The sequence below is a fragment of the Sander vitreus genome, chromosome 8, assembly GCF_031162955.1.
Source record: "Sander vitreus isolate 19-12246 chromosome 8, sanVit1, whole genome shotgun sequence".
In the NCBI taxonomy this organism is placed as follows: Eukaryota; Metazoa; Chordata; class Actinopteri; order Perciformes; family Percidae; genus Sander; species Sander vitreus.
The window spans coordinates 10,798,865-10,820,750 of NC_135862.1; the positions used below are offsets into that span (position 1 = coordinate 10,798,865).

The 21,886-nt window shown below is 38.9% G+C and overlaps 1 protein-coding gene across 2 annotated transcripts; it reads left to right on the forward strand.

The window, feature by feature from the left end:
* The first annotated feature begins 289 nt into the window (after positions 1–289).
* On the forward strand, positions 290–21,327 carry rfx4 (regulatory factor X, 4). Of its 2 annotated transcripts, none has more exons than XM_078256732.1 (18): positions 290–375; positions 2,904–2,990; positions 3,233–3,293; positions 6,556–6,679; positions 7,974–8,035; positions 8,603–8,816; positions 9,284–9,361; positions 9,684–9,847; positions 10,505–10,605; positions 10,705–10,763; positions 10,876–11,020; positions 11,368–11,462; positions 12,012–12,129; positions 13,715–13,834; positions 15,245–15,406; positions 15,521–15,680; positions 15,776–15,914; positions 19,975–21,327. In XM_078256732.1, exons 1-18 carry the CDS (start codon positions 333–335, stop codon positions 20,245–20,247), a joined length of 2,205 nt encoding a protein of 734 aa, XP_078112858.1. In that variant the 5' UTR covers positions 290–332; the 3' UTR covers positions 20,248–21,327. The 2 variants fall into 2 exon arrangements, with proteins under 2 accessions (XP_078112858.1, XP_078112859.1); XM_078256733.1 differs by having other exon boundaries at positions 15,560–15,680.
* Positions 21,328–21,886: the final 559 nt, after the last annotated feature.

Below are 21,886 nucleotides of genomic sequence, written 5' to 3' on the forward strand. Positions count from 1 at the left end.
AGCCTTCCAAGCCTATCAATGACATGTCCCCATCAGGGCTCCTATAAAATCAGCCCCTTTCCCATGAAACATCAGCAAACATTTTGACGGGTCTGGCTTTCCCCCCGCTGGATTTCTGGAGTCTCTACCCCCCTTTCCTCCCTTATTCCCACCTCCCCCCTTCTCCTCCGCCAACACCACCCCTCTCTGGGCGAACCTCAGATCCTCAACATCTCTTGTGACGGGCAGTGGTCACGGAAACACAGAGCGAGACAAGGGGAGAGCCGCTGAGGAGGGGGAAACGTGCACTAAGCCATTTTCTTGGAGGAGCCAGTGTCGTTGATGGGAAGAGGATGCATTGCGGGCTGCTGGAGGAGCCTGATATGGATTCCACAGGTCAGTTCTTTTAATCTCTGCTCGCTTTGCTTTGTCTGGATGTGTTGAGAAAACCAGCTTCTGTTGTGTGAGCTTCTTCTGCTGCTGCTGCTCTTCTGGAAGCCGCAAACTTTCTCTGCAGTCATTCAGAGGAAGTTGGATGCTCGGATGTTGATTTTTTCTTTCTTTTTTTATCACTAATTTACTTTTTGATTTATTTAAGTTATTTGTGTAGTGTTTTTGGTCATGCACATTTATTAGAAGTGTTGTTATGTTATAAGTGTGTCACTTGTCCACTGATTAAAGAAAACTCACAGAAAGCAGATAAATAGCCCTTAAATCTCTCTTCTTGCTGTATTCAGTTAAACCAATTAAAAAAAAAAAAAAAAAAATCTCCATCACTGGGAGTGAAGAAATAAAAACAGCAGGTGCACAACATGGTGGACTTTAAAATATTTTTGGCTTCTGTTTTTTTTTTAGTCCAAGATTTGAAAACTAAAGCGTTTATTCAACTTCAAAATTGAGTTTTACTCAGACTTTATCTGTAAAATATTTATGTATCTTGGTCGAAGAGACTACATTACAGAAACAATAAGGATTAAACAATTCAAATAATTAAGATAAAACTAATTGTGCAACTGTTTTTTTTCATCTGTGGTTCGATTTATTTATTAAAGGTGATTAATATAATTACATTTTTTGGGTAACGCATTTTTAAATCGTTTACACTTAAGAAAATCACATTTCTAGTATGCTGGTGCAGTGCAGAGTAGTTCAGCCCTGAATGTGTGTGAATAAATGAGTGAACATCCGTTTCACTTGTTGATCAAATTTAATCCAATTATTTAGATCCCCAACTTATCTGATCCTGTGGCAAATGAAGCTTGAGATCTGAGCCTCTGTGGAGAATTAGCTTCACTTCAGTGGATTCACTTTTTCACTTCCAGATTTGTTTTTTTTAGGTAGAAAAAGACAGAAGCAAATACTGTCGGTAAATGATGAGACATGTCAGAAGGTCGTCAGTGACACTGGTAGTGTTTTATTTATTAGATAACATTCAATTGCACAGGCATTTTTTTATTTTTTTTATTGTGTAACAGCCATTATGTTTGGCATTAATCAGTTAGTACATTTAAAGGTGATGATAATCATAAACACAGTAATTGAGACCATTAAAGAGTAAGCTTCTAATGATAACATTTCTCTAGCATTGAAAGAAAAAATCCTCTTCCGTGTATGTTCAGAGGGCCGTTAGTTTTCCGTGTCTGCTCCTGATGCAGCGATGATGGGACTCTAACTGCAGTCTGACCTTTTCTATCAGCACGTGCCAAACATTGAGGTGTAGATTCCTCATCGAGTGTAAACTTTTAAAACTTTTGAATATCTGTGACCTCCTCTGAATCCCTCCTTTGGGCTGCACCAACAGGTCGTCCTGCCAACAGTCTGTCCTAGCAACAGCTGCTATGGTGATTGTTTTCAGTTCACATGCAAGGGGAAAGAACACAACACAATTTAAAGAAATATTATGTAGATAGTTTTTATTTGTTGAAAGTAACTGGTTAAGTACATTTACGTTACTACTGTGTGTACTGTGTAAACCTTCTGAGGTCATTTTGACTGGTCATTTCCATTTTAGGTTACATAAAGATTTTATTAACCAGATTTAATGGAAAATATTGTACTATTTATTTTCTTTCTCTGTTTAGGACATTCGGTTAGGTACAAGTGGTTGGTAAAGAAGACAGTTTATTATCATAAAAACCCAGAAAATGCTTTCTTACACTTAAATAAAGAAGATGGATATTAATTATGTGCAAAGTTCTTCTTAATTACATTTATCGTATACTAATGACCTTACTTGAAACAAATACAAGAATTTTAATGGATTTCCACTCTATGTATCAGGCTGTTTCTACATGAAAGCCTTGGTGTTTTGCTGCTACTCGGCCACAGAAAGCACACCAGTTGAGCTATTTCTAAGTAGAAATTAAAACAGGACAATGGCCTCTATTCCACCAGACTGCTTCAGTAATGTGCACAGGCTCTTTTAAGCGAGTGTGTACGCTCGTAGTCTCCTGGGAACAATGCTGGATTCCTGCCGTCCTGGTGAAAACATCTCAAATAGAGCCATGGCTGCACCGCTGCCCATACAATCGATTGTTGTCAGCTCGCCTTGTCACATTAGTGACATTTAAAGTGTCCTGTATAGGCAGTGATTTGCACTGTTTATGTAAATACAGCTTTGGCTCTATTATACTGAAGGACAAAATGAGTTCACTCAAGAACGTAAGTTTTTAAATTAACAGTTTATGTTTCAATGAAAATGAATACAAAGACATATACCAAAACTGATGTTTTAGCCAAGTGACAATTAAAAAGCCCAATGTTAGATCTTTAAAAATCACATTCTTTTGACCAGATTAATAATTTCATGATCACGTCTAAACAAAATGATGTCCAAACTAAATTATTTTTCTAAGTTCTACTGCGAGACATCACATTATAGTTTGTCCAGTTCTGTGATCTGTGGTCCGTCATGTCTTTTTTAGAGAGTTGGATTGAAAGATGCCTCAACGAGAGTGAGAGCAAGCGATACTCCAGTCACACGTCTCTGGGGAACATGTCCAACGATGAACGTAAGCAGGACGAACACTGTTACACTAAAACTACTGACTCCACTTAGGAATCCTGTAAACTGGTATAGTTAATGTGTAGTGTTTAGTAATGTCATTTAACCACATGACAGTTTTTAAAAGGTTCACGATTTGCACATTATTGTCGGTTATGTGACTTTTCACTGGTGCCATGTTTGTGATGTTTCATTTTATCCAAATAACTTGATTTTGCCCTAAACTACAGTATTTGTTGTATGTTACAGATGAAGAAAAAGAAAACAACAGAGCCTCTAAACCACATTCGACACCGGCTACTCTGGAATGGTACGTTTTTTTAAATAAATGTGTATATTATATATATTATATATTCTTTAGTATGTAAAATGTGTAAAAATAAGATAAGTGGGAGAAAAGTGAAAAAATGTAAAAAATAAATAAATAAAAATAAATTAACTCACACAAGTGTATGTCAAACAGCAGTAATCAACTGCAAATATTGTGAATTAATTTAAAAACCATGTAGTCAGTCTCCAAAAAAAAAGTTTTAATTAATTATTATTTCATTTTAGGCTTCCACTCGCCATGTGGAACATAAAACGATGAATATCAAGTCTAGAATTTGATTTTTTTGATTTTTTTTATATAAAAATTGCATTGATTTAAATAGTTTTACATGACACACACAGATGAGAACCAGTTTCTTTGCACACTAGTTTCTTTTCTGGCTTTATTATGTCAGTAAAGGTAAGATTTTCATTTTGTGCCATTGAGCCACAAACACAGATGTGACATCCTACTTTTTAATGCTTGTTTTATTCTCTTAGTTTGTACATGTTGAACATGTGTTGTATTTTAAGTATTAACAGCAATGACAATGACAAAAATGGCATTTGTGTTTTTTTGAAACCTCAGTCTTGCTCATAATCTGATCAGATACGATTTTATGTTTTATTTGTCCTCACGGGGTCGTTTCATTTGGACTCCACACTGCTGTTTAACAATAGAGACACCTAACACATAAATACTTAAAAAGAGGAGCAGTTTCGACATGCAACAGATCTTTCATATCCTCTGCATGTATAAAATACAAACCCCACACATGCCTTGAGTTTATATGTGCCTGCCCCATGACCAAGGACACAATTTATTTAATAGCATTCAAAAAGTACATGGGCTTAAATTAATATTAATACTGCTTTAAGCTGCACTGTGGGGGGCTGAAACCCAGTGTGAGGAACGTGAGCTGGGTCAATGTACCTTTTTAAAGAGAAGCCTTATATACATAAATGCTACTATAATTGGTCTCTGTAATAATTTCACTGTGCATATGGAGACTTTTTTTCTGCGGGTATAGTGAAATTGACTACAAATTTTACTTACATTTTAGCAGGATGTTGCAGTAAAAGTGAACTATACCTTTATGTTTACAACCATAATGATGAGTTTTTTATTGATGATTTGGTTTTCATCGTTAAAGCAGAAAGAATACATTTGACCAGTTTGGATAAGATTTTTTTTTCTTTTTTCCAAAACGTCACTAAAATTAGGTTTATATATTTAAATCAGAACAATACAGAATAACCATTAGCCAATTAACCAGGCAGGCTGTTAAATGTTAAATGGCTGTTATTCCACTAATAACATTAACAATTGCTGTCATTATTTTATGACTGTAATTCAGAAGACAGTTCACAGCTTTATAAGTGAAAGGAAATGTAAGTCAGGTCATAAAGCTCATCTCCCATGGCTCATAAAACAACAGAACAAGGCTTTTACAGTAGCTATATATTTCCACAAGAATAGAGTTCAATATAAAAGATAGATAGATAGATACAAGCTAAATAAATCTGAGAACTGAAGAAACGTACAGTAATTTCAAAAGCATAAACATTTAATAAACATTTTATAAATAAAAATGTAATTGATGATGCAGGGTGAGGTGGTGGCAGGATTCAATATGTAGTTATTTTGTTGCATGGTGTACCACAAGGCTCAGACTTCAGACTCCATTCTTATTTAGTTATTTGAAATTGTGTTGTTACTTGTAAGTTGTACACGGAGGATATGTGCAATGATTGGTATTTCCAGCTCGCTGACAGCATGCTTATATTAGCAAATTGCAATATGCATTCAGATGTTTTATTGACAGCAAAGAGGCTTTAAAGCTACATTGAGTGATTTATTTTGTTGGGCAAACCAAAGCATCATAGTACTGACATACTAATGGATTATCAAGTTACAGTGCTATATAGTTAAAACAAAAAATAAAAAGTAAATAAAATCCAAAACATGAAAGACAAGGCACGATAAAATAATTAAAAACAATTACAAAAAACAACAATTTAAACATCCTTTTTTTATTTCAGCAAGGCATGACATAACAAAAGACACATTGATTGTACCAAGCTTTATCAGGACATACAGTTGTGTGTCACCCGCTTAGCAATGAAAATCAATATTATGTCTTTGCATCACTTTCCCCAGGGGTAGCATGCACATGGTAAATATAAGGGGACCCAGAACAGACCCCTGGGGGACCCCACAAAAGAGATAAGTGGCGTAGCATTTCTAAGCATAACAGAGAGGGACCTGTTGGACAGATAAGAGATCAACCAATCCAGACCCACATCACTGATGCAAACAGTCTTTCAGACAGCGGATTATGGCTGATGTGTTAGCAAACAGTTGCCTAAATACAGTACACGCCCAGCAGACACAGCAAAATGCACTGACAACTACAGAAAGCTGTGTTTTGCTTCTCAGTGGGATCTTCAGTACCAGCAACGCTTTCACAATATAGAGAGTCACACACATTAATGGTAATATCAAATGTATTGCTTAATGGATATTTAAATAGTTCACAAGTATAGGATTTCAATGCAAATCAATTATACAGCAACATGGCTTATGATGTCCATCAGAAACCATGTACTGAGACTTTAAATGAGACTTGTAAATCAGTACTAGGATTCTTTTTCCAAACATAAATTACTTTAACCAAGTAGACACAGTCATGCAAGACTTCACTAAAACTAACGCAATCCTTTATATGCAGAAACTAAAAATCGAAACACATATGATCACTGTAAAAGTATAATGAAATATAACCGCTTATGTTGGGAAAGTTAGGCAAAAATGTAGGTATTTTATTTTTTTAAACATTTTACCTAGAATTTATCAGAATTAAATATGTACATATCCACCCAGGAGCAGTTGGTGATGTCTGTGTAATTGTGAGATCAATAGTAGTATTCTCAATCTCAGTGTCTGGTTAATATGATACATGTGAAGTTGTGTGCTGCAGTACACCTGCTGATTGATTGAAACTTTGACATCACATAATTTAATATAATCAAATTGTCTTAGTTCACTGCATTTATTCATGTTGCTGACATGAATGTAATCTGACTTCCTAAACATTTACACAGTAAATTACTGCTAAGTTTTTTACCATTTTTACCAGAAATGCCACGATCATAAGAGGCCTGTTTAAAGTTGTGATTCTTTCATTTATATTAACACTGCCCAAACTTCCATATTAGAATTATATTTTTGTGCACTGATAATTTTCATTTGTCATCAACAGGCTAGAAGAGAACTATGAGATAGCCGAAGGTGTGTGTATCCCCCGAAGTGCCCTTTACATGCATTATCTAGATTTCAGTGAAAAGCACGACACACAGCCTGTGAACGCAGCCAGCTTTGGAAAGGTAAGATTCAAACATCAGTGGAGATGAAGGTTAAATAGTCTGGCAACTCATCATTCCCACCTGCATCCCGGTTAACTCAAAATAATCTTGAAAACACATGAAAGTCATTAACTCAGTAACATCTGTAGTCTTTGTAGGGTTGTAATATACACTAATACATGCACTGTTCAAGTTCAAAGTAATCAGAGCAAAATTAGTTAACAGAAGAAGATAGAAGACAACATTTGGATGTCATATGAAAGCAATAAACTCATGCATTAAATCAGCCGTAAGCACTAGTCTGACCATTTCATGCCTGGGTTGGTTTCGTGCTGCAGCTCTGGCTGCTGTTGAAGTAATATCAACTGCAACTCAGTGTGAAGTGAGCAAAGCTCTGCAGTCGTTCACTGAACACATAATTTAGAGCCAAAGGAGATGTGCTTTCGTCTGTTCCCACAACCCCAAGAAGTTCCTCGGCCTTCCTACCCTCAGCCATCTCCTGTACCCTGGACCCCGGCCCCAACCCCCAACCCGGCCCACCCCCGCCCCTCCACAGCTCCTGTCGGAAGATATTGAAAAAGAGAAGGGGCCTGGATTAATGTGTAATTAAAGGAAATTTGGAAGGGTGAGATGTTGCGGAATGTTAGATCAGTGGCTAGAGCAGTGTGGGGTGTCCTTTAGGAAGGCTTCATTGATTCAGGACAAAAAAACGAGAGAGGGCCCGGACTGCCTCCCTGTCTGCTCATTTATCAAGCGGGGCCTGACAGAAACTTCACAGCTTGGCCTCCTTTTTCATCCCACACAAAAGAGAGCTACACTGTTTGCTAAAGTTTCTGCACCAGGAGCTGGACGAAGGAGCCAATCTCTTTGGACAAAAAGAGAGGAAAGGAAGAAGGCGGGAGTGGAGAAGAGAAAGAGAGTGAGAAGGAGAGAGGGTGGGTGGGTGGATAGATGAGGGGAGACTGTTGATATAGGAGAAAAAAAATACCCCTGGATGTCATAAATGGATGGTTCTCAAAGCTTTTTTTTTTCCCTCACAGACTTTCCCGAGGATACAGCTATGAGATTTTCATGTTCTCCTGACAAACTTTATCAAACACTTTTCCCTACCTTTTTACAAAAAAATACACACAAGTTGATACTTTATAAAGATTTTATTTGGTTCTTTGTGTCACCTGTTTCCACCTCCTTTTCTTTTTCTCTTTACTTTCATGAATTACTGTGATAGGCTGAGATAAAACGCTAAAAGAAATTTCAACCTCTCTCTCACTCTTACGGCACACTAACTTAACCTTTTCTCTCCTGCACTGAACAGATCATAAGGCAACAGTTTCCAGCATTAACTACCAGAAGACTGGGGACAAGAGGGCAGTCTAAGTAAGTTGGTTTGGTTTGATCCTGTCATAAATTACCTACACATTACACACTTATTCACAAACCCTCTCCCCAAAAAAACCTGAAAAAAAGACAAATTCAATCAAACATGGAGCATAGACATGCAGAAACAGAAAACTAGCAGCATATAACACAAACAAGCAGTTGAGCCTAAAATAAGGCATGACACAGGTTAACAACATTGAAGTTCAAATAACTTTATTGTGGTCCTGAGTTTCTTAGACTCTTATCAAAAAAGAAAGAATCCATTTATTTTCTGATACAGAGCATTCATCGAATTTGATAGTAGTAAAGATCTGAAATTGTAGAATAGATTTAAGATTATATAAGATTAGTTTGTTCTTCCTAATTATGTAAACAAAATACAAAATCAGACGAACATCTGATTAAACTTTTTTTAAGGAGTTTATAACAAGCTCAATACATAACAAATTCTAACAAGTGTATTAGAAAGAATATTTCTGTGTGTGTTTGAATAATTTTTTTATTCCAAGTTTTTCTTTGTACTTAACATATCTTATTCACCCGTTCACCCTCTGCTCTTCTCAGGTACCATTACTACGGCATAGCTGTGAAGGAGACCTCTCAGTATTACGATGTGATGTACTCCAAAAAGGGAGCGGCGTGGGTAAACGAGACGGGGAAGAAAGAGGTCACGAAGCAGACAGTGGCATATTCACCGCGCTCCAAACTGGGGACGCTCCTGCCAGAGTTTCCAAATGTCAAAGACCTAAATTTGCCTGCCAGCCTGCCAGAAGAGAGGGTAAACAGGAGTTTTAAAAGTCCATCCTTACAGCCACCCCCTCCCCACCCATTTCTCCCTGCCATCTCACCAACTCTGCGCCCCCTCTGGCTTCCAGCCTTTTATCTGCCCCGGGACCTTCACTGGGTTTGCATTTAGAGAAGGACCTTGAGGATTTATATGCTGGCTCCTCACTAACTCTTAATCTTTTGGGGGAGATAATACGATCTAGCAATGGACAAAGGACAGGCACTAGCTGTCCAGCTTTTAAAGAGGGGCCATGATTTTAAATGGTTTGTGTTTTGCTGATCTCTAAAGCTCATTTTATATTACTCCGCTCCAGCCTAGACCTGTAACGTGTATTTATTGGTTCACATACTTTGTACAAGATTTATTCTCTTGTTTTTCCACCACTTTTATTTAACTTTCCCCAAAGAAGAAAACTGTTAAGTTTGTGATGCAGATCAATACTCTGTTGTTGCCCACAGGTGTCAACCTTCATCATGATGTACAGAACGCACTGTCAGAGGATACTGGACACTGTTATTCGAGCCAACTTTGATGAGGCAAGTGTCTTCTGTTTTAAACCATTTTACCATTTCAACAAAAAAGGTTGATTGTATGTTACTAATTCCTGAAGCTTTTAAACAAGCAAAAAGAAGAACTTTTATTTCCTGTAATATTTTTTTTTTTTGTAAGATTATTTTTTGGGCATTTTTAGGCCTTTATTTGGATAGGACAGCTTAGACTTGAAAGGGGAGAGAGAGGGGAAATGACCTGCAGCAAAGGAGTAAACCTCTATATATGGGTGCCCGCTCTATCAGGTGAGCTAATCAGGGGCCCTATTTCCTGTAATATTGAATGTCATGGTGTGTGTGGTACTTTTAGGTTCAAAGTTTCTTGCTGCACTTCTGGCAGGGCATGCCGCCCCACATGCTCCCTGTCCTGGGCTCCCCCACCGTGGTGAACATAGTCGGTGTTTGCGACTCCATCCTCTACAAGGCCATCTCTGGGGTGCTGATGCCCACCGTCCTGCAAGCACTGCCTGATAGGTGAGCGCCTGTTGTAAGCTTTTACTCTTAAAAACATTTTCCTATCTGTTGTTACTAAAACTGGAGAGGATGGTATGTTGTTTTTTTCTGCTCTGACTAAACAACAGACGTTTATTTTTATTTGTGCAAACCTGCACTGTAAATTCAAGCTGCTGCATTAACAGAAAGATCATAGTGAGAATTTAGTTTAGTGACTAAAGCTGTTTACCAAACCTTAGGCTTCCTTAAAAAAACATTTCTTATTAATAATACCATTTATTTTAAGTGCTTATGGACGTCTTGCTACGCTATGCTTTGTGCTATATTATGTACTGCTATTTAAGCAGCATCATTTCAGTTTATTATTATGGAAAACAAATTCTTGCAGTTCCATAGCATGTATTCCCTCATGATTTACTTATATTCAAAAACTAAGTTAAAGGGTTTGCGTGGTCTGGATCGTTAAGCACAATTAAAAATGTAGCCTTTTGAGAAATTTAAATGTGAGGCTAAAATGATAAGTCAATTTCTCAGTTTGATTAATCGTCAAATCAGGTTAGGTTCTGGAAAATTGTTTTACTATTTTGTGACAAAGGATTAGTTGATTGTTTAAGAGAATATGAAGGGTAATTATAAATGGTGTCTAAGTTATTAAATGTGTTTCTCTCATCCACACAGTTTGACTCAGGTTATTCGAAAATTTGCCAAACAGCTTGATGAGTGGCTAAAAATAGCACTTCACGACCTTCCTGAAAACCTGAGGAATATCAAATTTGAATGTAAGTAGGAAATCCACATCATCCTCATCATAATGGAAGTTTAAATGCTAGACTAACATCACAGGATTAAACATATGTTTTCTCCTTTTTTGTTCCCAGTATCCAGGAGATTCTCTCAGATTCTAAAGCGGCAAACATCATTAAATCATCTATGTCAGGTGCCTATCGTGGTCCGAATTTTTTTTTTTAATAAAATCCATATGAACAAACAGCTGATAAGGGACATGGGTATGCTCTTGTAAGTAATATTGTCGATTTATCTGTCCCCAGGCGTCGCGGACTGTGATAAACAGTGCCGACATCACCTTTCAAATGCTGGAGGACTGGAGGAATGTGGACTTGAACAGCATCACCAAGCAGACACTTTACACCATGGAGGACTCACAAGAGGAACACAGGCAGCTTATTATCCACTGTAAGTTTATGCCTTTAAACTGATTCTACTCTAAACACACCCATCCAGACAGAGAGTTACACTTTACTGCCACCCAAACGACACGCCGAGAGACAATCATTCCCACGACCAGCAGAGTCAAAGCATTAATGATGGAGACCAAAAGGTTAAACAAGTTCACTCTCCTCTGAAACACCCTGCGGAGCATCTCCAATTAACTGCAGCCTCACTGCTCTGAATCAGTCCTGACGGGATCAGAGGTCACACACACGCAGAAGAAGATCCATCCAAATCCAAATCTTTCAGTTTTTTTAGTTTTCAAGTGATGTAAAGTACTATGTAAGCTGACCTTCTCCCTCCTGTCACAGTGTATCAGGAGTTTGACCGTCTATTGGAGGAGCAGTCTCCAATCGAGGCGTACATCGAGTGGCTGGACTCGATGGTGGACCGCTGTGTTGTCAAGGTCAGACCCCAAACTACTTTATTTCACAAATTCTGGGACAATAGGTGTTTAAACTTGGTCTGACTCAGCATTTTTGCATAAAGTTTCTGTCTTTTGTTCATGTTGCACCGGTAAAAGTTTATATATTTTCCATGTTCGATACTGAGGACCGAGTTTAACTAAATGTTTCAAGTGTTTGTGCTGCAGAAGTCTGATTTCCTTGCCCTTAAAAAGACACCTGTGGCCGAAAGCCACTCGTCCCAGCATGTCTTTCTTTTACACAGAGGCACTTACGTTGCAATCCTCCCAGTTAATGATGTCTTCAAGCTTCCCATTTGCGTCCATTATGTGCCAGATATGGGCTTGTAAAATTTGGTCGCCCTGGCAACGTCTTGGCTTGCCCAGACAATAGTTCAATAGGAAGGCGTGTCCCTGGGGGCAAATTAAATAGTTGACTTGTTGACATGTTTTTCGTTCCTGAGGGTTAAGCCGCAATGCGGACCCCGAGGTTAATTCTACCCCGGCATCCCGACCCTTCCCTCCCTTTTCTCATGGAAATGTTCTCTCTAGGTGGCAGGGAAGAGGCCCGGGTGCCTGAAGAAGGTGGCCCAACAGTTCCTGCTGATGTGGTCGTGTTTTGGTACCAGAGTCATCCGGGATATGACCCTCCACAGCGCGCCCAGCTTTGGTGAGCTGCTAATTCTTTGTCATCATTCCTTATGTAATATATGCGACAAACAGCCGGAACTACACAACTTTGACAGCGCTTCATGAGTATACCAAAACGTTATAATTTATTGTGTCATGCACAAACGAGGGTCCATACCACACAGAACAAACAAAAATAAAAAAACCCCCTTCCCAAAACACAACTCAAGCTTTTTATAATTATCCATTCAGAAGAACTCATCATCCAAGTGTAGCCCTTAAATCACCATATACTGACCAATTAAACATGACATTGAGTTTAATCACATACATAACAGGGTCTTTTTCTTTAAGAAGAACATTAAACCTGTTTCTGTAGCTTCCATAGCTGATGGTAATCTACCTGAACATAACTGCGCACACAGAGATCTTTGACTTTTAGTTAAATCCTGCATCACATGAGGCAGAATTTAGTTGTTTTTTTAATGAGGCAATGTTTGTAATTTAGATTTATGCTAAACATCAATGGACCATATTTCCTTTATATAAAATATTAAATATTTGTGCTGAGAATCAATATTACACACAAAAATGAATAAAATCTTCATATCAGTAATCCAGCGATAACCATGTAAAATGTCCCAGTTAACGGTATTTCTAGTGAGCTTTTCATCACTATTATGTAGTCATGTTATTTTCTGTATGTTCATTTTGTCTTCTTTATAATATTGTGAAGTGTTATTATTATTTAGGTGGAGGCTTCCAACAAGCCCATTGGGTTTTCTGCCTCTCCTGCACTTTACATTATGCTATGTTTGTTTTATCTTTCATTCAAAATTCAAACATCTCACATGTATGTCCATGTCACTACTGAACTTAAAACTGGTGTACATTTATCAACTCCATACATGGTTCAGTGCGACCAAATAAACCTTTCTGTTTCTTCTACTCTACTGTATGGATCTCTTAAGTCTAAAATAAGGAGAGAGGAGAAACAAGTAAAATGGCTGCTTTAATAGCTTGTTGTGCACTGTGCACCACCAAGGATTGCAATCAGTGAAGAGTTGTAAAAATGAAAGAAAAGAAAACGGCTTCTCTTTGCTCTACTTCTGTTGGCCCTGTCTGTGAATATCAAAGACACAGCTGGTTGCAGTGTTTTGATAAAGCAGGTCTCTGCGCACAAACAGCTAATTAACAATAGCCGCCCCTCCCCTCTCCTGACGTGTTCGCCTGTCTTTCCCTTTTATGACCGGTCAGTATTACACCCCGCTCCCTTGAATAGCCACAAGTGTTTATTATGCACGACAGCAGCAGCAACCCTTACAATGACACAATTGTGACACTCCCTCACATGCCACAGTCTCATCTTCCGTGTGACCCCGGGGTCAGCTGACATATTTCTGGCACTGACTCGATACACGGAAACAAGCGCACCCGTTTCTTTTTATTAACAGCAGCCCTCCTGTCAGTCTGCAGGATGTGATATCATCAGTCAGATGCTTTTAGAAATGCTTTTTTATTTTTATATATTTTTTTTTTCTCCACACATCTGACTCTCTCTGAGTCTTTGGTATAAATAACACTTGTTTCTCTGTATAAAACTCCTCCTGTGTATCTGTGCGCAGGGTCCTTCCACCTGATCCACCTCATGTTTGATGATTATGTGCTTTACTTGCTGGAGTCCCTGCACTGCCAGGAGAGAGCCAACGACCTCATGAGGGCCATGAAGGGAGAGGGCAGCACAGGTGAGACCGCTCCCTGGAGGTCTAATCAGTAATTAATGACAGTACAGCTGCAAACATGTCTTGTGTAATACTTTGTCGTAGAATAAGAAGATTACCTCACTGAAAATGTCCAACAAATATGTACTGTTATTTGTTTTAATGGTTAAAGTGCTTTTTCAAGCAGAAAATCTCAAACGATCGGTTCCAGCTCAGAAATTGGGAGGATTTGCTGATTTTCTTTGTCTTTTGTTATAATAAACAACAATGGTCGGACAAAACAAGCAAATTGAAGATATCCCCTTAAAGGTGCTCTAAGCGATGTCACGCTTTTTTTAGGCTACAGCATTTTTTGTCACATACAGCAAAATCTCCTCACTATCCGCGAGCTGCCTGTCCCCTGAACACACTGTAAAAAAATAAATAAATAAATAAATAAAAAAATGGCTCCACAATCTGCAACAAAAACAAACTGTGCCAACCTGCACCACTTAACATAACAATCAGTGTTCCAACTTTCCAGCCAATAACCGACAAGAAGGATTTTGGGGTGTGGGTTAGTGCGCAGAAGCACGGAAGGGAGGGGGATGGGACGAGGATGGGGGAGGGGCGAGCTAGTCTCGTTTTGTTTGAAAATACTTCGAACGTCAGCCGACATCGCTTAAGGCACCTTTAAACTTTAAGATATTATGATGTACATTTTTGTACTTTATTTTGCACCAAATTGTAATCTTTTAATACATCAGCAACATAATCAGTAATGAAAATAATTGTTAGTTGCTAATTTGTTTCATATATTTTTCTGAAAATGATTTACTTGTTTCTCTTTGGAATTCCTTCTGTGCTCTTAAGAAAACAAAACAAAGTATAAAAGTATATTTACTTTACCGCTTTAAACCTTAAACTACTGATGTTTTGTGTGTTTAGTGCTGTACTGAGTTAGTTCACTCCTATTAGTCCAATACTGTTTTAATACTGCTTACTTATAGTGATACTGACATAAGTTACTTCTCTTCATCTTCATACACAGTGCAGTAAAATCAATCAATCAATGCATTTTATTTGTCACATGAAATCGTACGAGGTACAATTCCAGTGAAATGTTATCCCATCAGCTACTTCAACTTGTGAACTATAAGAGCTCTATAAATGGTTGGTTGTCAGTTTGCAAAAAACCTGCTATAAGAAATAAGATGATAGGAAACATTTTCTGCTTTGGAATATGTTTGAGTCAACTATTTATATATCAGGCAGGTAATATGACTTGTTTATTTTGTACACACAGCTGTCACAGCAGTTGCTTTTCCCCATATATGTGCTTTACTGGTACACATTCAGGTATAACTCACAAGGAGTTCAACCCTCTCAAAACAACTGTATATTTTATTATTGTGATCGATTGTCTAATGGTCTGTCCTCTCTTGACACCTTCAGCAGAGACAGAGGAGGAATTCACGCTGACAGAAACCACCCCCGCCTCCCCGTCTCCAGGATCGTACTCCCCCGCTCGGTCAGTCCACTCTGTGGGCGTTTCCTCGGCCAGCTCCCCCACAGCAGCCGCGTCCCCGGAGTACACCGGAGTCCCCACCACCACAGGTGAGACAGGCCTCACAGTCACACACAGACATCTTAAATAAGCAGAAGTCTCACCGCACATAGTTTCTTTGAGCCAACACATTTTTTTTGTGTCCATATATGTGTGTCTACCAGGCGCTGTTCAGTCATATACCTGGTCCCTTACATACACAGTGACAACAGCCGGCGGCGCCGCTACAGAGGCCGGACAGCAGCTGTCCTGTATGAGGAGCAGCGCTCCAGTCCCACCTCCATCCTCCACCCACCGAATGCCTGTCTACAGAGAGGAGCACGGGTAATTATGATTATTATGATATTAGTATTAAAATACATTTTTAATTTTGTTGGTGAATTTCTTCAATGGGTTTTAACTTGCTTATTCCCTTCTAGGTATACTGGTAGCTACAACTATGGCAGCTACGCCAACCAGCATCCTCACTCCATCCAGAGCCAGTATCCCAGTCTGGCCCATGAGCCGGCGATCCCAGCCCCCCTCCACTACTCTGCCTACCACCGGTCGTCTGCACAGGTCAGTCCCAATCACCCATGAACTGGGGTTCAGTACTGTAGCATTTAAGATGAATGTAAATGAATGAAGACATTTTCTTAGTAAATTTGAATCCTTTTGTGTTCTCAGTTCAAAATTGTATATATTTAAATGTAATATCAGCTAAATTGACTTAGACATTCATAAGTCAAACTAATCATTATGCAAAATGAGCCCTTTCATAGTGTTATGTGTTATTATGTGCGTTATTATTATTGATACATAACTTATCAGGTGAATTATAACGTTGCAGTTGGTCAAAGTGAACCAAGTTTTAACTACTTGACATTGACATGCTGTTGGATGGTTTCATGGTTTCATATTTTATAAGATCATATATTTTCTATGTTAAATCTTAATATCCAAGGTATCTGTAGTTGTCAGGTAAGTGTGGTGGAGTAAAACGTTCAATATTTACCTATGAAATGTAGTTGAGTAATAATAAGTTTGATATAGCACCTTTTACAGACAAAGTCACAAAGTGCTTCACATGATAAACATTTGTAAAAAATAAATAAATAAATAAATACAGTAAGATTCAACAGAAAATAAGCAAGGAAAAAGTAATTGAAAGACCAAAGAAAATCATTTAAAAGATTAAAACCTAAAACCCAAAGGTACAAACATGAGTCAAAAGCGAATTTAAACAAGTGCGTCTTCAGCGTTTATCTGTGTTTTTTGCCCCCAACGGTGCCTTCCAGGCAGCGCTCCCTGGAAGGCACTAGGATTAGGCACTGGTTAGGGTTAGGTGCCTTGAAGGCAGCGGTCGCAGCGCTGCCTGGAAGGGGCAGTTGGGGTCAAAAAACACCATTGAGCGTCTTCAGCTGCTTTTTAAAAGCTTCAGCAGAGACTGCAGAACGTAAGACAATAGGAACGGCGTTCCACAGGTTTGGAGCCACCGCTTCAAAGGAACGGTCACCTTTAGTCGTGGGAACACCAGTAATCCCTGGTTAGAAGACCTGAGGGACCTGTTAGTAGTGTACAGATGGAGCAGGTCCAAGATATAAACAGGTGCCTGACCATGCAAAGCTTTAAAAGTCAGAACAAGTACTTTAAATTGGATCCTGAACTTGATCGGAAGCCAATGTAATGAGTATAAAATAGGAGTGATGTGCGCGACATCCTGCTGGACCTGGTCAACAGCCTTGCACCAGAGTTCTGGACCAGTTGTCGACGGTCCTGGGACGACTTGCTGAGACAGGAGAAAATGGAGTTGCAGTAATCAAGCCGGGATGATATAAAACCATAAATGATCATCTCAAGCTCCGAATGCTAAACAACAGCTCTAAGTTTGGCAATGTTTCTTAATTAAAAGAAACGTGTGCGGGTCAGTGATTTGATATGTTGATCAAAATACATGTTATGATCAAATATAGCACCAAGATTTCTCAGTTTAGACCGTACCGCTTGAGGAAAGGGACCCCAAAAGCTGAACAACAAGTGGAAGTATAACGTAGCATAAAATGATATAAATACTAAAATGAATTACGAGTAACTCAAAACTGCACCTGTACTAGAGTACTTGAATAAATGTATGTAGGCAATGTTTACGTGCAATAACAGCATCCAGTGAAAGCTCCAGATTATGCTGATGTCCATAGAGAGAGATGAAACTCAGCATCACATTAGTCAAGTCAAATAACAAAAATGGATATGATTTTTGCAATAATGTGTGTGAACACGAGTGTCTAAACTGTAACTAATGGGTTAACTGTATGCATCCACAAATCCTTTTACATATCATAGCACATAGCATAGTAAGAAGTAGAAGAAGTAGCATATGTGCATAAATGTGCCCACAAAGATGTGTCAAGGTTAAACACGTACATAAATATGTAGATGTTAATAAACGATGTGGGGGAAAGCTGGAAGCACTTCTGGGTACACTTTGCACAGCCGCAAAGTAAATAAAAGACTGAAGATTTAAATGTGAGAAAAAAGGTTGTTAGGATGAGATGGAGTCGCTGATTTTACAGCTCATGCAGCGACTGGTGTGAGTTTGCTCTTTCGATGGTAATTTCCTGTCAAGGGCCCTCCAGCGTCTGCTGTCTTTATAGTGAGAGGAGATCAGCTGGGCCTCAGCGGTCGCAGTGTTTGTAAAAGTCCCCGAATCACCCTCTCCACACAGCGGAAGCAGACAGGGAAAGGTGGCTCGGCCAGGGGCAAGAGGGGCCCTGCTCTGTTACTCCTCTTTCCAGCTCTCAATAGTCTCTTCATCTGTTAGAACCAGTAGCCACAGAGGAGGGCCAAGGGGGCGTTTATTAAAATATTGTTATTCAATGGTCTCTTTTCTGCTTGTGAACAAGAGGCCGCTGAGCCGTCTGTTCTGCTCTCTGACCTGCACTGACTGTCTTTTTCCATGCCGTGCTCCCTCATAATGGAATCGACTGTCGTTTTTATATTTAGTGAGAAAAGGGAAAAGGGTCCTACTTCCACTTTTTTTTTTTTAAGCCTGTCTGAACTTAAATCGGGCACAATGCCTGTGCTTTGTCTGTGTGAGAGGTTGGGGATGGAGCTGAGACGAACACAAAACCTTGTCGGATCCCCATCTGTCCAAAATATTTTTTGTCAACTGGCAGATTTAGTCAGAGCTGTTTGGATTCAGTCACCATAGGCAACAAAAATAACACAGGAAAACCACTTTTTTTTTTTAGCTGAACTGATGTCTAATTTTCTTAAGTGGCTTAATTTTCTATTTTGACCACTGTGGTACAACTTGTGAAGCAATTTCCCCTGACAGGAAATTTCCATCGGCAGGCTCAATTTACCCCCAACGCTACAAGACCAATACAGCATCAGATATGATATCAGCAGGGCTATAGCTACCTTTGAGGACACTGAGGTCATGTCCTCTGTAAATGTTCTGGGGATGTATTGGTTACAGCAACCTGGAGTAAGTTTACTATAATTAAACACTTACACATTATGGGTATGTTATAGGCTGATTCACAACTAGCCCAATTAGTAAATAAAGGATTCGGTATTTCTCCACCAGTTTATTCCCGACAAGATTGTGATCTTCATAAAAGTGCCAGTTTGATAACAGTTTGATACATTGATTGAAGATTGATACCACTCTCACATCTGTTCTAGAGTTAACTGAATAATTAAAGAGGAAATATTTTAGTCGATCAAAGCTGGGGTAGGCAGTTTGTTTTTGCGTCATTGAACAAAAAGTCCACCATTATCTTTTAGCATATTGTAAGTCAAGTGGTCTGAGAGAAAACTAGACTTCTGCACCTCCTCTTGGCTCTGTTTTCAGGCTTTAGAGAATCTAGCCTGTGATGGGAGACTTTGGCCAATCACAGGTCATTTCAGAAAGAGAGCACTTCTATTGGCTGTTTTACAAATGCATATGCAGATGGTGAAAGCCTGATTCAATTTAATGTTTTTTTTTTTAAGTGGGGGAATCGCAGATCCTGTTTTCGACGTCGATAATTGAAATTAAAGGCTCTTTTTGATCAATTTTGATTTAGAATTGAAATCGGCACACCCCTAAAAGCAACCCAAAAAAAGGAAGGCGGCTAAGCGTTTCAGAGATAAAGTTAGCTAAACATAGCCAAAGGCTCACGGCTGCGGCTAATCCAGGTTTATGTTTATGTAGCTAGCGCCTCGAATCACAGTTTGTCCTCTCAAAGGGCTTTACAGGCGTATTGGCGCTATATAACAGCATCGGGATCACAATCGGGATGAGTGAAATGAATGACTAGTACCCGTACAGGTTACTGTAAAAGTTAATCTGAAATTATTGTGATAACTGATACCTAATTAATAGTTTGAGTCACTTTTCAAGTAAAATACCAAACCGTTATGCTGCCTTCTAAATGTGCTCATTTGATACTTTTATTAGTCTTATATGATAATAAACTGAATATATTTTGATGTAAGACACAAACAAGACAAATATCAGCAGATAATTGGTTATACAAATAATTGTTACTTTAGGGCTCTATCCATTTACTGTATATATTTTATGCTTCACTCCGTAGTTGACTTTGCTGCATCACCATAACTCCTTTCCTCTTCTTCTTCCCTTCCACAGTACCAGCTCAACGGCCAAATGTCTCGAATGGAGCCTTGTTTGATGGGCAGCACTCCTCGGTTGCACCCTGCACCTGTCGCCCCCAGGTGGCCAGATGTGTCGCCAGCTAACAGCTGTTACACCAGCCCACCTATGCATTCATCCCGCTATGCCACCTCTGGGGACATGTACTCTCCCCTGGGCCCGCGCAGGAACTCAGAGTACGAACACTCACAGCATTTCCCTGGCTTTGCCTATATCAACGGAGAGGCCACAACAGGCTGGGCGAAATAGTCTGTAAACACAGCTCAGGACAGCTGTGTACAAGCACCAGGCCACCAAAACTGGTGAATGCAAAGTCTCTGAACACTTCCAATCAAGTACATCAAATAAGGATGAGCAGAGAGTTGAGAGTACCGATGCAAGGTATTAGGAATCATGGTATGGATGTACTGACAATTTGAAAAGACTCTGACTCACTCATGATTGTGGTGTAACTTGTGCAGAGGTTTGATGAAAATCCTTCAACAACTGATGTTTTTGCTCACTGCTGGAGGAAAACAATAATCAAATAATATAGAATGAACTTGCAGCGAAATCATTTTAAGAGTGCAATGCTGCTGCCAAGCTGTGCCTTTGTTTTAAGGAATGTACACCTCTGTTTCCCTCGTCAGTCTCATAACTCAGCACACAGATCATCCCACAAACCCCCAGTCAGTTTGGTCAATGACTGACAGATCAGTGTGCTGTACACTGTCACTGACCACAGTACAATCTTAGTGACACCGCTGTCTCCTCTTGTTGCTCAGCACTGTGCAGCATCCTGTCACGGGCTCTCTGCAGCAGCTTTATTTGCTGCAGGATGTGGACAAACTATACTGCCTTAACGTTCTTTTGGGACATTAGTTACGTACAGTGGCACAAAGCCAAAACATACAACATCATAAGACAGATATAAACTCCTTGATCATTGTATTAAGGTGTCTCCATCTTGGATAGTTTTTTTTAATGATTGAATGCTGTGACTCAAAAACAACTGTGCGAGTGTATTCTGTCGCAAGCTTTTTTGCTGTTTTCCTGTGACAATATACTGTATATAGAGTATATATAGTATGTATTTTCTGTAACTTTGTAACATGGTGTATACTTTATTTTCTATGTTACAATTGGTACTTTGTTCTCTGTTTTGTATGGTTAGTGAAAGACGCATTAACCTAGGGTTGTGTGTTTTATAATGCACTCAAAGCTACTGAGGACCTATTACCCTATGGGTATTTATAAAAAGGAAAATTATCAAAGTGTACAGTAACATGAAGTCTAGTCACTTTTCTGTAAATAAAAGCACTGGAAACCGTCTGTGGTGACAATTTAAAATCTTTGTCAAATTGTCTTCTTTTTCCAACTCTTTCTTTATACTTTCTGTGTAAAAGTCCACAAAAGCATGCACAAAAATTTCCAAATTTGACAAAATATAATTAAACACATTATTGTATCTATTTAATAATCCTAATCAATGTCAGCACTGGAGAAAAGTCTTTGCTCAGTGATCTATTAAGTCTTGCTCTTTCTATACTTTCTATGCTTGACTACAAGACAGCTGTAAACGTTTTTAATATAATTATTTAAGGTATTTATTTTAAGGTAATTTTTTTTTTTTAAGGTAAAGTTGACCTTATAACTACTGATGTGTTGCCTTTTGAAAATTCCACTTTGCCTTCCATCAAATCCCCAGTTTACGTTTTGATGTTGCAAAAGGAAAAACATTTTCTGAAGTCGTCTGAGCTGATTGTTACTTCTCTCTCTCTCTCCATGCAGTGACAACACAGTGGGGGGTTGGGCCTGTAGCACAAGGGGCACACTGCAGAAAGAATTACATTTCTATAGAGAGAATGTCCTGCTGTGCTGGGGTCATTACACCTCAGTCCCATAACCT